Raw genomic sequence first — 12,838 nt, 5'->3', positions numbered from 1 at the left:
TAACATTATGATGCTGCCATCTTTCTAAAGTTATTTTTACCCCCCTGTAATTTGGCTCTGAATCTCAGGTGAAAATTGCCATTTTGACCCTCCTCTACAAAACAGTGGATTACTCCGTAAATATTTATCCATGACATTTAATATTTTGGCTTTCATCACTATACATGTTTATCTTTCTTCAGAAAAAATATTAGCAAAATCAAAAATTTGAGCCGGGGACTTCTGGTTGAGTTGACAAAGAATGACCCACCTGTTGTGTGTTTTGGAGCCGGGTAAAGGGTAAAAGCAAAGCGCCAGGGTGGTCAGAACCGTTTCCATAGTGTTGGTCAGAGTCCGGCTGCAGCAGAACCAGGTGAACCATGAACACAGCTGACAGAAATACTGAGAAAACACAGCAGAACTGAGTCAAACCAGCACGAAAGCATTCTAATTAATGATTGTGTATCTGCATTATGATGGAGATGTGATTGGTAAAGTGTATATTTTGTCATATGCATTTTATTGTTCCCCATTTGAGTGTGTAAATTGATACTGTTCAATAAAAATAAAAATAAATAGTTGAGGCACCCAGAAAACCTCTGCACCAGATCAAGACCTCAAGTCTGACCCAGAAGAACAGAGAGCGGAAACTAGCCAACAAGCACAGCAAGATGCATCTGACGTCCAACAAGATTCTGTGTGAGAGTCTGAATGTGGCTCGGTGTTAAATGCTTGTTATTCCCATGCACTTTGTCAATGGTGTTACTAAAAGAGCCTTAATAATTAACAATGCAAATAAACTAAAAGATTCTACACCATTCTATGCATTTTTTTTTTTTTTAATTATAACAATTAAAAATTAACACCAAAATCTAAAAAATGTATAAAACAAAATTATTGATTTAAAAAAAAATTATTAATTTAAGCTTGCATCCTCCTTTTAGAATCTGCAAGATGTTTATCATTTTAAAATAAATAAATAGTGTAAAAATACAATGATAAAAATTAGTTAACATTTAAAAATAAAATGATTGAATTATGCTCGTATTATTTCAGAATCTGCAAGATGTTGATAATTTACTGGTATACACTGAAATAAATTTTTTTGGAAGGGTGGTCATTTTTATTAAATTAGTTTTTCCAGCTAATGAGATAGCGATATGAGACCATCTCTGTAGATCCTGTGTTATTTGATCCAGTAATTGTGAACAATTCTCTTTATACAGACCCACACATGGTTTGGTGATATTTATCCCTAAGTATTTAAACTGGGTTGAAGTTTTAAGTTTCAATCTGCTAGATTGTTAATTGGAAATAGTACATGTTTTCCCATATTAAGTTTATACCCTGATATTTGTCCAAATGTCTTTAAAGCAGCAATTATCTCAGGAATAGATTTAGATGGGTTGGAAATATATAATAATAAATCCTCCGCATATAATGATACTTTATGTTCCCCTCCACCCCGAACGACCCCACTATAGACAGACAGCAGATGTTTATCATGTACAAACAAATAAATAAATAAAAATTTAAAATAATAAAATAAGTAATGGTAATAACATTTAAACAAAAAGCAAAATGAAAATGATTAAATTACATTGAAAAATTATTAAGCTTGCATCGTTGTAGAATCTGCAAGTTGTTTATTATTTAAAAAACAATAAATAAAGAATAATAAAATAATTTTGTCAAACCAGCACGAAAGCATTCTAATTAATGATTGTGTATCTGCATAATATCATAAAAGGAACAGTTCATCCAAAAATGAAAATCTGCTGAAAATGTGTGCATCCTCAGGCCATCCCAGATTAGGATGAGTTTGTTTCTTCATCAGATTTGTAGAAATGCAGCACTGCATCAGTGTCTCAGCAATGGATGCTCTGCAGTGTGAGCTTTTCTTAGAAAGCTTGTGAATGCATGTGATTGTTCAAGGAATTTTTCACCCAAAAATGAGCATTAGCTGGAAATGTGCTCACCCTCAGTCCAAACAGCTGATAAAAACATCACAATAATCCACAAGTAATCCACAGCACTCCAGTCCATCAGTTAACATCTGGAGAAGACAAAAGCTGTGTGTTTGTAAGAAACAAATCCATCGTTAAGATGCTTTTAACTTCAAACTGTTGCTTCCGGCTAAAATACGAGTCCTTAATCAATAATAGTTTCTCCATTGAAAAGTTGTCTGGTCTGAATCAGGAGAGAAATATGCACAGAGCAAACACCGTTTACAAGCCAAAAAAATCCACTCACTTATTTGTTTCGAATGGTTTTGGACTTTTCTGGCTTGTAAACAGAGCTCAATGTGTGCATATTTCTCTCCTGACTCAGATGAGACACTGGAGGAAGCGTTATTATGGATTATGAACTCATGTTTTAGCCGGAAGCAACCGTTTGAAGTTAAAACGTCTTTATGATGGATTTGTTCCTTGCAAACACACAGCTTTTCACTTCACAAGATGTTGGTCTGGAGTGGTGTGGATTATTGTGATGTTTTTATCAGCTGTTTGGACTCTCATTCTGACGGCACCCATTCACTGCAGAGCATCCATTGCTGAGACACTGATGCAGTGCTACATTTCTCCAAACCTCCAAACCTCTACATCTTGGGACAGTACATTTTTCAGCGGATTTTCATTTTTGGGTGAAGTATTCCTTTAAGATTGTCGTCTTACTGTCCATTTGGCCACATCTGGAGTTTCCCACCGCAGGACGAGGTTGTACAGCATCACGTCTGCACACGCAGCCAGCAGCGCATGGAAAACACGCGGCACAAACACCTGCAGGAACCGGTATTCATGTTAGAGAACAATCAGACCTGCTGTCTAGCCTATATAATGCACTGAAGTCTTACCAATAAATAAACTGTGTCATAATTCATCAGATGCAGGAGTTTGTACATCAGAGCGAAGAGGAGAGGATAAGAATATCCCCGGATGCCTTCCTTCCATTCCCACGTCTCATAGCCATAAGTGAGAAATATGTTAAGGATCTCATTTGCACATTTTTCCCCAGAGTATTATATTCAAACTAAACAGCTCAGTGCATAAACGAGGATATCTGAAGACCATTCGATGGGGAATCTCCAGCGACTGCCAGTACTCATCCGGGACGAAGCTGGTCTGGAGCAGGACACAGTTGAGCAGGCGGAATACGACCGAGAAAACTGTGATGCTGATGCCAAAGAATTCTGCAGAAATCACTTCGTTAGCACACATTTCTAATCTTTGCATGTATAGATAGTAGTGATTCATGTGTTTTAATGGCTGACGGCAAAATCATCAAAGCAAGGTGGCTGCTGATTAATATAATGGATGTTTTACTTTTCATTTTTGGTTCAAGTGTTCATTTTTGTTTTGGTTAAATTCAAATAATAATAATGATATAAATAATAAATTAATTATAGTATTCATTAAAGTCTTTTGATTAAAAGTAGGCTATTGCCTTCAGTTCAAAAAATATGATCATTAATACATTATAATTGAAATATTTTTTTAGCAGACTGAAATTAGAATTTTGGGGGTAAATCCACTTAATATTCATAATAATAATGTCACAATGCAAAAAAAAAAAATAATAATTAATAGCCCTTAATAAAAAAAAATGCATTTATCTTTATATTTACAATTTTATTTATTGTCTCATGTCTATTGATTTTGGGTTAAATAGGACCTAAACATGATGTTTGTGAGCAGCACTGTCTATTTCATGATTAATAATATAATTTAATAATGCAAAGAAAAATCTACACGAACTTGCTTAAGATCTTTACTTTTTTTATTAATATTACATTACGCAAAGAAATCTGAATATTCATGTTACTTACTAGTAATGCTAGTTCTACTTTTAGTGTTAGTGTTATTGAAAGATTACTAAATACTACTTTTGTCTTCTCATTAAAACACATTCAGCTCTAAAGTGAGTCTAATAATGGCAGGACCAGAAGTCTCACTGAGTGTTTGAGGTGTTGTGATGATATCTGTGCTGTACAGAATGCAGCTCCTCTTCCTCAGTGATTCACACGAGGGCTTGTTCTGCTTGAAGCGCTCTCGAGTCTTCTCCATGTCTCCACGTGAGCCTCAGCATTTTAACTCCAACTGTATGTGTTCATTTTGAGGCGCATTTGCTGAGAGTTGCTGTGCATTCAATGTGGAAACAAAGTCTATTTCCGTGTTTGGGTGGTGACGTCACGCGGGACCTCATGAATATGTAATAAGGACAACAACAAAAAAACAACGCTAAAAAAAATGTATGTTTATAATAATTTTAAGTTCATTAAGATGTGTTTCGTGATTCATGTAAATGGGTTCCGACACATCTTATTATTAATTTATGTTGAAAAAAATTGAAATGCGAAAACGTACTTCATATGCATGTGTCGTTTGTCCTGCACACTTTTCACACTACTCAGTTATAATAAACGACTGAAAACCTCAGGGTGAGTGAGGGAAATATTAATTACAAAATTAAGAGCTTATGACGTTCCTCGCCCATTTAAGTGAATATCGTCGTCACCTAAGTCTTTGGTCAATAATACACGCTGATATGCTGCAATGTACATATAGTAGGCTATTTGTGCAGTGTACTTCATTTATGTATACTTAAAATTCTGTAAACAGCAAGTATACAACTCAATATCTGATGCATACAAAATGCAATGGCTCCAGAACAGGTTGGTAGTATCTCATAAGCTTTTCTTTCTGCTTTTTTCTTTTCAGTGGGATGTTTTGTGTCTTCATAACATAAGATCATGTTTGGAAGACGGATTCCCTTTAATCAGATTGCATTTGCTACTCTGGTTGGAGTGGTGGGAGGTGTGTATATCTACAGGCCTATAGTTGAGGCACCCAATTGTATATAGAGAGATATATATATATATACACACATGGACATTTATGTATGATGGAGATGTGATTGGTAAAGTGTATATTTTGTCATATGCATTTTATTGTTCCCCATTTGAGTGTGTAAATTGATACTGTTCAATAAAAATAAAAATAAATAGTTGAGGCACCCAGAAAACCTCTGCACCAGATCAAGACCTCAAGTCTGACCCAGAAGAACAGAGAGCGGAAACTAGCCAACAAGCACAGCAAGATGCATCTGACGTCCAACAAGATTCTGTGTGAGAGTCTGAATGTGGCTCGGTGTTAAATGCTTGTTATTCCCATGCACTTTGTCAATGGTGTTACTAAAAGAGCCTTAATAATTAACAATGCAAATAAACTAAAAGATTCTACACCATTCTATGCATTTTTTTTTTTTTTAATTATAACAATTAAAAATTAACACCAAAATCTAAAAAATGTATAAAACAAAATTATTGATTTAAAAAAAAATTATTAATTTAAGCTTGCATCCTCCTTTTAGAATCTGCAAGATGTTTATCATTTTAAAATAAATAAATAGTGTAAAAATACAATGATAAAAATTAGTTAACATTTAAAAATAAAATGATTGAATTATGCTCGTATTATTTCAGAATCTGCAAGATGTTGATAATTTACTGGTATACACTGAAATAAATTTTTTTGGAAGGGTGGTCATTTTTATTAAATTAGTTTTTCCAGCTAATGAGATAGCGATATGAGACCATCTCTGTAGATCCTGTGTTATTTGATCCAGTAATTGTGAACAATTCTCTTTATACAGACCCACACATGGTTTGGTGATATTTATCCCTAAGTATTTAAACTGGGTTGAAGTTTTAAGTTTCAATCTGCTAGATTGTTAATTGGAAATAGTACATGTTTTCCCATATTAAGTTTATACCCTGATATTTGTCCAAATGTCTTTAAAGCAGCAATTATCTCAGGAATAGATTTAGATGGGTTGGAAATATATAATAATAAATCCTCCGCATATAATGATACTTTATGTTCCCCTCCACCCCGAACGACCCCACTATAGACAGACAGCAGATGTTTATCATGTACAAACAAATAAATAAATAAAAATTTAAAATAATAAAATAAGTAATGGTAATAACATTTAAACAAAAAGCAAAATGAAAATGATTAAATTACATTGAAAAATTATTAAGCTTGCATCGTTGTAGAATCTGCAAGTTGTTTATTATTTAAAAAACAATAAATAAAGAATAATAAAATAATTTTGTTAAAATGAAAACGTTACAAATTATATATATATATATATACATATATGAAATATAAAAATAATATTTACAAACAAAATGTACATATATAATTATACAAATAAAAGGAATAAAGATTTTCTTTATTCCAGATCCAGATTTGGGACTCATTATCTCTTACATAAAATGCAAACATTCATGAATGCTTAAGAAGGCCACACAGTATATTAAGAAGCAAAGAGACTGAAACTTTTCAACAGCAATTGTTTTTAACAATTTTACATTTGCATGTACCTTTGACATTTTACACCACCAGATGTCACTACACACACACACTTACAGTTTTGAAAGAGCTCGAGAGCCCATTGCACAATTTGTACATATTTTAAACATTATTTTAGATGCAGCCAAAGCTTGCCACTAGTTAAAATTAATTTAAATTTTTTTCGTGCATTCTGAACAGAAGAGCTGGCGCGAGCGAACTCATCCTACTGTGGCGAAGGCTTAGCTCATGAATATTAAGCACGCAACGTGACGTTCGCCCAATAGTCCTTTCCGATTGGCCAAAGTAGCCTGATAATTTGCATGGTGGAGGCTGGGCTCATAATAATATTAATTACGCTACTTGCGCGGTGGTCTCTCCAGGAAGGTCTCTAAGCAGCGTCAGCGCTACCTAATTAATATTCATGAGCTTAGCCAGGGTCGCGTAGGATTGGCGCTGCGGCAGCACCGGAAGTGTTGCGTCACTGCATGTGGGTGTGGGAGCAACTTTAGGAAACAAAGTGTCCATCGCTTCAAAAGTACCACGCACTTAAACTTGTTCTCAGTTGGTTTGATATTTTCGAAAAAGAAAACCCGAAGAGATCAGCAGACGTTCAGATCACTGACTTGGTAAGTGCGAATGTTATTGTAAAGCTTTTCACGACGTAAAACTCTTCAAGAGGTGATGTTAACTGTTTGATAACCTCTTGTCAACGCGTTTATTTAATTAAGACTTACATTTTGGCGTAGTGTATTCACGTATAAATATTCAATATGTAACACTGACCTCATATGCATGTTATGTATGTTGCGTATACTGTATATGTAGTGTAGTTATGTTAGTCATAATAATGTGTGTTTAGTGATAAACAGCTGCTGTTCATGGGGTTGTGTATCTGAACACACACGTGGCTCAATCCTAGAGCAGATCTAGCCATCTCAGTATAATTGTGACCTGAATCTGATCAAAAAGAAAATGGGGAAAGTTACTTTTAAAAGTAATGCATTACAATATTGCGTTACTCCCTAAAAAGTAACTAATTACCTCAGTTACTTTTTATGAAAAGTAATGCTTTACATATAACAAAGAGTGAAAAATTTAAGGGGGTCTGAATACTTTCCGTACCCACTGTATATATATGTATATAGACTTGAATATCAGTCAGTTTCACATGCAAACCTTTCATATAACTTAAGAAGACTTGGAATATACTGCACAAGTGTGTATTTTATGAGCTTTATTGCCCCGTTCACTTTCGTTGCATGCAAAGCAGAAGAACATTCTGCAAATTTGTGATTTGTGTTGCATGGAAAAACATTTGGAATTTGGAACATGAGAGTGAGAAATTTTGTTTAAATAATTCCTTAAATCTGTCCTGAGAAGAATTTTCCACAAATCTCAGATCATTTAAATGGGCTTATTGGACTTTCCTGCCTGTTCTAGAGAATGCAAATGAAACTCAAACAAATTGCATGAAGAATATGACGCAGGAGAAGAAAATTCAACACTATTCAGCAATAACAAAAATGAAACACAAATGTGTGATTTTTGCTTATTAGTATGGTTGAATTTGATCATCGAAGGTCAGTAGCTGTAAAAAGTAATGCGTTACTTTACTAGTTACTTTAAAAAAGTAATCTGATTACGTAAATGCCTTACCCCCAACACTGGGAAGAAGTTACCTGGGAATTTACCAGCCTCACCTGTGGAAATACACTGCTTCACTCCCAGATCAGGTTACCTGTCAGGAATGTCTGGTTTTGGGATCATTTCCTTTCTGAATGATCCAATTTCCATTCTTTCTTGCTTAACTGGGGAAATACTGTAAGTAGCGTGTAAGACATATGTTTATGACTCAGAATTGATCTATTATTTGAATCAATTTACCATGATCACAATGGTATTCTGAATTTGACACCCTTTGTACAAGTTTGACTGAAGTTTGAGACTTCAAGGAACATTTCAACCCCCCAAAATTAATGTGTTGTTGTTGTTGTCATTTTCTCACCTCACGTTATTCCAAACCTGTTATTTCTTTCTTCCTTTTTTCCTGCAAAATATCCATGTTTTTCCATGCAATTAAAAGGCAATTAATTTCATCAGATGTCTTTAACATCATACTTCAATAATGTTAATTCACTTTGGCCAATAATATTTAATGTCACTTACATTAAACTTGAGACATGTCTTAATGCACCATATTTGAATGTCTGCAAATTTGAGAGTGCTTATTAAAGCTTTTTATATATATATATATATTAGTTCCTGTGGCTCAGTGGTAGAGCATTGCGTTAGCAGCGCTGTAAGTCGCTTTGGATAAAAGCGTCTGCTAAATGCATAAAATTAATTAATTAAATATATATATACAGTGGGTACGGAAAGTATTCAGTGTGTGTGTGTGTGTGTGTGTGTGCGCGCGCGTGTTAAGTAGAGTCTTGGCAGGGCTGGGAATGACAGGACAGTCACATGACAGGATGCCAAGAGCACATGAGCACCAGCTGGTGGTTATTAGATGAGCCTGATGTTTAATCTTACGGTCCACATCCTTCAGAAAGCCCAAAAAGAGCCTTTAAGCTGTCAGTGGGACTGGAGTGTGAATGACAAAAATCACTCTCACGCTTTGATGCGAGTCGTTATTTTGTTAATGAAGAATGTTTTTGGCCTATTGGACAGTGATTTAATTTTGCATATCTCCAGTGCACTCTTAAAAATAAAGGTGCTCAAAAGGTTCTTCACAGCGATGCCATATAAGAACCATTTTTGGTTCCACAAAGAACCATCTCTTTCTTACCTTTTTAGAATCTGAAGAACCTTCTTTCACCACAAAGAACCTTTTGTGAAACAGAAATGTTCTTCAGATGTTAAAGGTTCTTAATGGAACCATTTAGACTAAAAAGGTTCTTCTATGGCATCGTGAAGCACCTTTATTTTTAAGAGTGTGGTCAGGATGAATTCTTAACAGTACAGTTTGCATCACTATTGCTGTCTTAGACATGCCATTTTATGTGGAAGCTTGTTTCCACCATGGGATAAAAAATATAGATAGTGACTTTTTATCTCACAATTCTGAATTTTTCTTGCAATTCCGAGTTTATACATCAAAATTCAGGCTTATGAAAATAAAAAAAAGTATAAAATCAGAATTGCAAGATATAAACTCACAAATTCTGAGAAAAAAAGTAATTAAGATTGTATTATTAAAATTAAAGCATTCAATTATTATTATTAAGAAAGAAATGTATGGAAGCTTATTTGCATCACAAAATGAGAAATGACTTTCTGATGGGATAAAAAATTAAGATAGTGACTTTTTATCTCACAATTCTGAATTTTTCTTGCAATTCCGAGTTTATACATCAAAATTCAGGCTTATGAAAATAAAAAAAAGTATAAAATCAGAATTGCAAGATATAAACTCACAAATTCTGAGAAAAAAAGTAATTAAGATTGTATTATTAAAATTAAAGCATTCAATTATTATTATTAAGAAAGAAATGTATGGAAGCTTATTTGCATCACAAAATGAGAAATGACTTTCTGAATGGATATGAACTCAGAATTGTGAGATATGAACACAGTTCAGAAGAAAATATGAGTTTGCGAGTTAACGTCTCACAATTTGGACTTTTATTTCAGTTCATATCTTGCAATTCTGAGAAATTGCAATAAATTTAAACTTGCAATTCTGTTAAGAAAAGTAATAATTGTGAGATCAAAAAAAGTTACAATAACCTTTTTTTTATTTTCATTTTTGTGACAGAAAAAGAACAATTGTGAGATCAGCTGTGTTTTTGTTTTTTATGTTTTTATTCAGTTTATTAAGGTGCATTTGCATTATTCATATATATATATATATTATATGACTGATCAGTCATATTTTGTGCATGCAAATGAGTTATTTTAAATTTGTTTAGTTTGAACAAATTTACTGTCAAAACAGTTGCTGCATCCATTGCATCTGCTTTGTTTTCTCACTGACACGCCCTCAGCTCCAAAATCCAGAGTTTCCCAACTCATTATTATGACTTATGGTGTTGTTCATGTGCTTGTAAATATGATCTTTCTGTCATGACTTCAACGCACAAGTATCTACAGACCACAGAGTCTTTTCTGGCTAGACTGAAAGAAACTTTCCTAGATTAAAGTTCAGCCAGCTCAAGTTTTTATTGTTGTTGGGTTTTTTTGTTTTGTTTTGTTTTTTGTAGCATGCATCATTCATGCATCACTGAAAGGTTATAGCTAAAATGTGAATATCCAAGAGGCTAAAGAAATCCTCTTCTTGTTACGTTTCTCACATCAGGTCAAAGGTTATGAGGTTTTTTAGGTATGCACAGCAGTTTTGTCTTTCACGCATACAGCTTGAGAAGAGGGAAGCGGACAAAGAAAAAAATCAGCTTGTCAGAGCTCTGCTGGGAATGTTTGATAAAAGCCTGCGTCTTCATCAGGGCTGTTTTTGTTGGACGGGAAGCTGAACTCAAAGCATTTCGGTGAGCTCTTGCACAAGACCGGTGATTGTTGAAGGATATGTAGATGTGTCTGACTGAAATGAAGGCATCAGCCGGTCTTCAGAAGTTCACGTAGTGTCAAATGACCATCAGAAGATGCAGCCGAACACTCACCGCGTGTCTAACACTGGGATTGTGTTCATGCTTATATAGCACATAAAGACGAGGTTGTTTTTGCAAATCGGTACACTTTCCAGAAAGTGAAAACTCTCTTTCTGAGCATCTAATTTCTCGCGATTTTCCTGTAGCTGTAATAAACTTCATTATTTACGGAAAAACACAAAAAACATAAAAGTCGCGTTTAGGAGTTGCATGTCTTGAAATGATCCTTTTACAATAAGAGTCTTAAAGGTGAGCAGATTTCAGTGTGATTTTGTGCTTGTTTACAAGCACTGTACAACTAAGAAGATCAGCTGTTGCATGCACTTAAACCATGCAAAACAGGTTCCAGTAGTGATAAACCAATGCACTGGCCAATATTTGTCCATTTTGAGGTTATATGAGGCATTGGTTTTAATATACCTGGTTAGATCTTCTCAGTAGTCTTCTCATTCATCTCAGTTGCTCGGCTGGTGCATTAATTTTGCGATAGCAGTGTCTCTTTGTCGGACGTGGTAATTTCAGACTACCAGCAAATGAATGTTAATGGATAATACACATTTTTAGTGAAATAAGTAAATACTGTGTTAAATTATTTAAATTCACCACATTTAAGTGCATACCATTGAATTGTTTTATACACTACCGTTCAAAACTTTTGGGTCTTTTTAATATTTTTGAAAGAAGTCTCTTCTGCTCACCAAGACTGCATTTATTTGATCAATAATACAGTAAAAACAATTACAATCTAAAATAGCTGTTTTCTGTGTGAATATATTTTAAAATGTAATTGCTATGATCGAAGCTGTATTTTCAGCATCATTACTCCAGTCTTCAGTGTCACATGATCTTCAGAAATCATTCTAATATGCTGATTTGCTGCTCAAGAAACATTTCTGATTATTATCAATGTTGAAAACAGTAGTGCTGCACAATATTTTTGTGGAAACTGTGATACATTTTATTTTTCAGGATTCACAGATGAATAGAAAGTTCAAAGGAACAGCATTTATTTAAAATAGAAATCTAGTTTTGTAACGTTATAAATGTCTTTACTGTCACTTTTGATGAGTTTAATGCATCATTCTTACTGACCATTCTTATCATTCTTCCTATCTGCATCAACAATGGAAAATCGTATTTTGGACGACCACTAGACATGCTCCTATACATGCTGTTACTAGTTTGTTAAATGCATTTCTAACTAGTTTGTGATCCTTTAGTTGCATATCATCATGACAACTAGAAGTTTTGCTGTGTGTAAGATAGCAAATCGTCTAGATAAACAGTTTCACTGAACGTTTCCTCCAAGACACACGCCATAATGAAGTGACTGATTTCATCTGTGATAAACACTGAAATGCATTCTGGGTAATCTTGTTCCTGAGACCAAAGCACTAATGTCAGTGGTAAGATTTACTGCAATACTTGTAACTCTGTTGACTCTAGTTCAGCTGTGAAGCCAGTAAAACTGTTATTAAAATAGCTGTCAGGCCTGAGGTGATGCATGTGCTCTTTCTAGTATATATATATATATAGTGTAAAATGATTTCTGAAGAATCATGTGACACTGCAGACTGGAGTAATGATGCTGAAAATTCAGCTTTGCATCACAAAAATAAATTGCATCTTAACTAGGGCTGCACGATAAATTGCATGCGATATTTAACGCGCATCTTGTCAGTAAAGCCGGTTCTTTAATCAGCGGTAAATCTCCATCGCCTGCGGGCTTTCACATTGAGCAGCATTAACTACACAGAGCTGTTGTTCACAGACGAGCTGCGCAACACCACGTTCATATTCGCGCGATTTTTTGCGCAGCTCGTCAGTGAACAACGGGTCTGTGTAGTTAATGCTGCTCAATGTGAAAGCACGCACGTGATGGAGATTTACCGCTGA

At 34.5% G+C, this 12,838-nt stretch overlaps 2 protein-coding genes across 2 annotated transcripts in view; one reads left to right on the top strand and one right to left on the bottom strand.

Moving 5' to 3' along the window:
• The window catches only part of LOC107708293 (GPI mannosyltransferase 3-like), an 8,484-nt gene extending 4,336 nt beyond the window's left edge, over positions 1-4,148 (bottom strand). The window contains exons 1-5 of the mRNA XM_016512481.1: positions 3,932-4,148; positions 3,040-3,169; positions 2,834-2,951; positions 2,655-2,759; positions 214-381 (exon numbers count right to left, since the gene is read on the bottom strand). Coding sequence (XP_016367967.1) covers positions 214-381; positions 2,655-2,759; positions 2,834-2,951; positions 3,040-3,169; positions 3,932-4,043 — 633 coding nt within the window. The 5' untranslated portion in view covers positions 4,044-4,148. The remainder of the gene's footprint in view (positions 1-213; positions 382-2,654; positions 2,760-2,833; positions 2,952-3,039; positions 3,170-3,931) is intronic.
• Positions 4,149-6,823: 2,675 nt separating this feature from the next.
• Positions 6,824-12,838, top strand: part of LOC107708299 (ras-related protein Rab-27A) — a 21,143-nt gene continuing 15,128 nt past the window's right edge. The window contains exon 1 of the mRNA XM_016512487.1: positions 6,824-6,964. The gene's annotated coding sequence lies outside the window, so the exon portion shown is untranslated. The remainder of the gene's footprint in view (positions 6,965-12,838) is intronic.

Source organism: Sinocyclocheilus rhinocerous, unplaced genomic scaffold (assembly GCF_001515625.1).
Source record: "Sinocyclocheilus rhinocerous isolate Xijiao unplaced genomic scaffold, SAMN03320098_v1.1 scaffold4431, whole genome shotgun sequence".
NCBI lineage: Eukaryota > Metazoa > Chordata > Actinopteri > Cypriniformes > Cyprinidae > Sinocyclocheilus > Sinocyclocheilus rhinocerous.
Note: the sequence above shows the minus strand (reverse complement) of the source record. Positions and strands in the feature narration are given on the sequence as shown.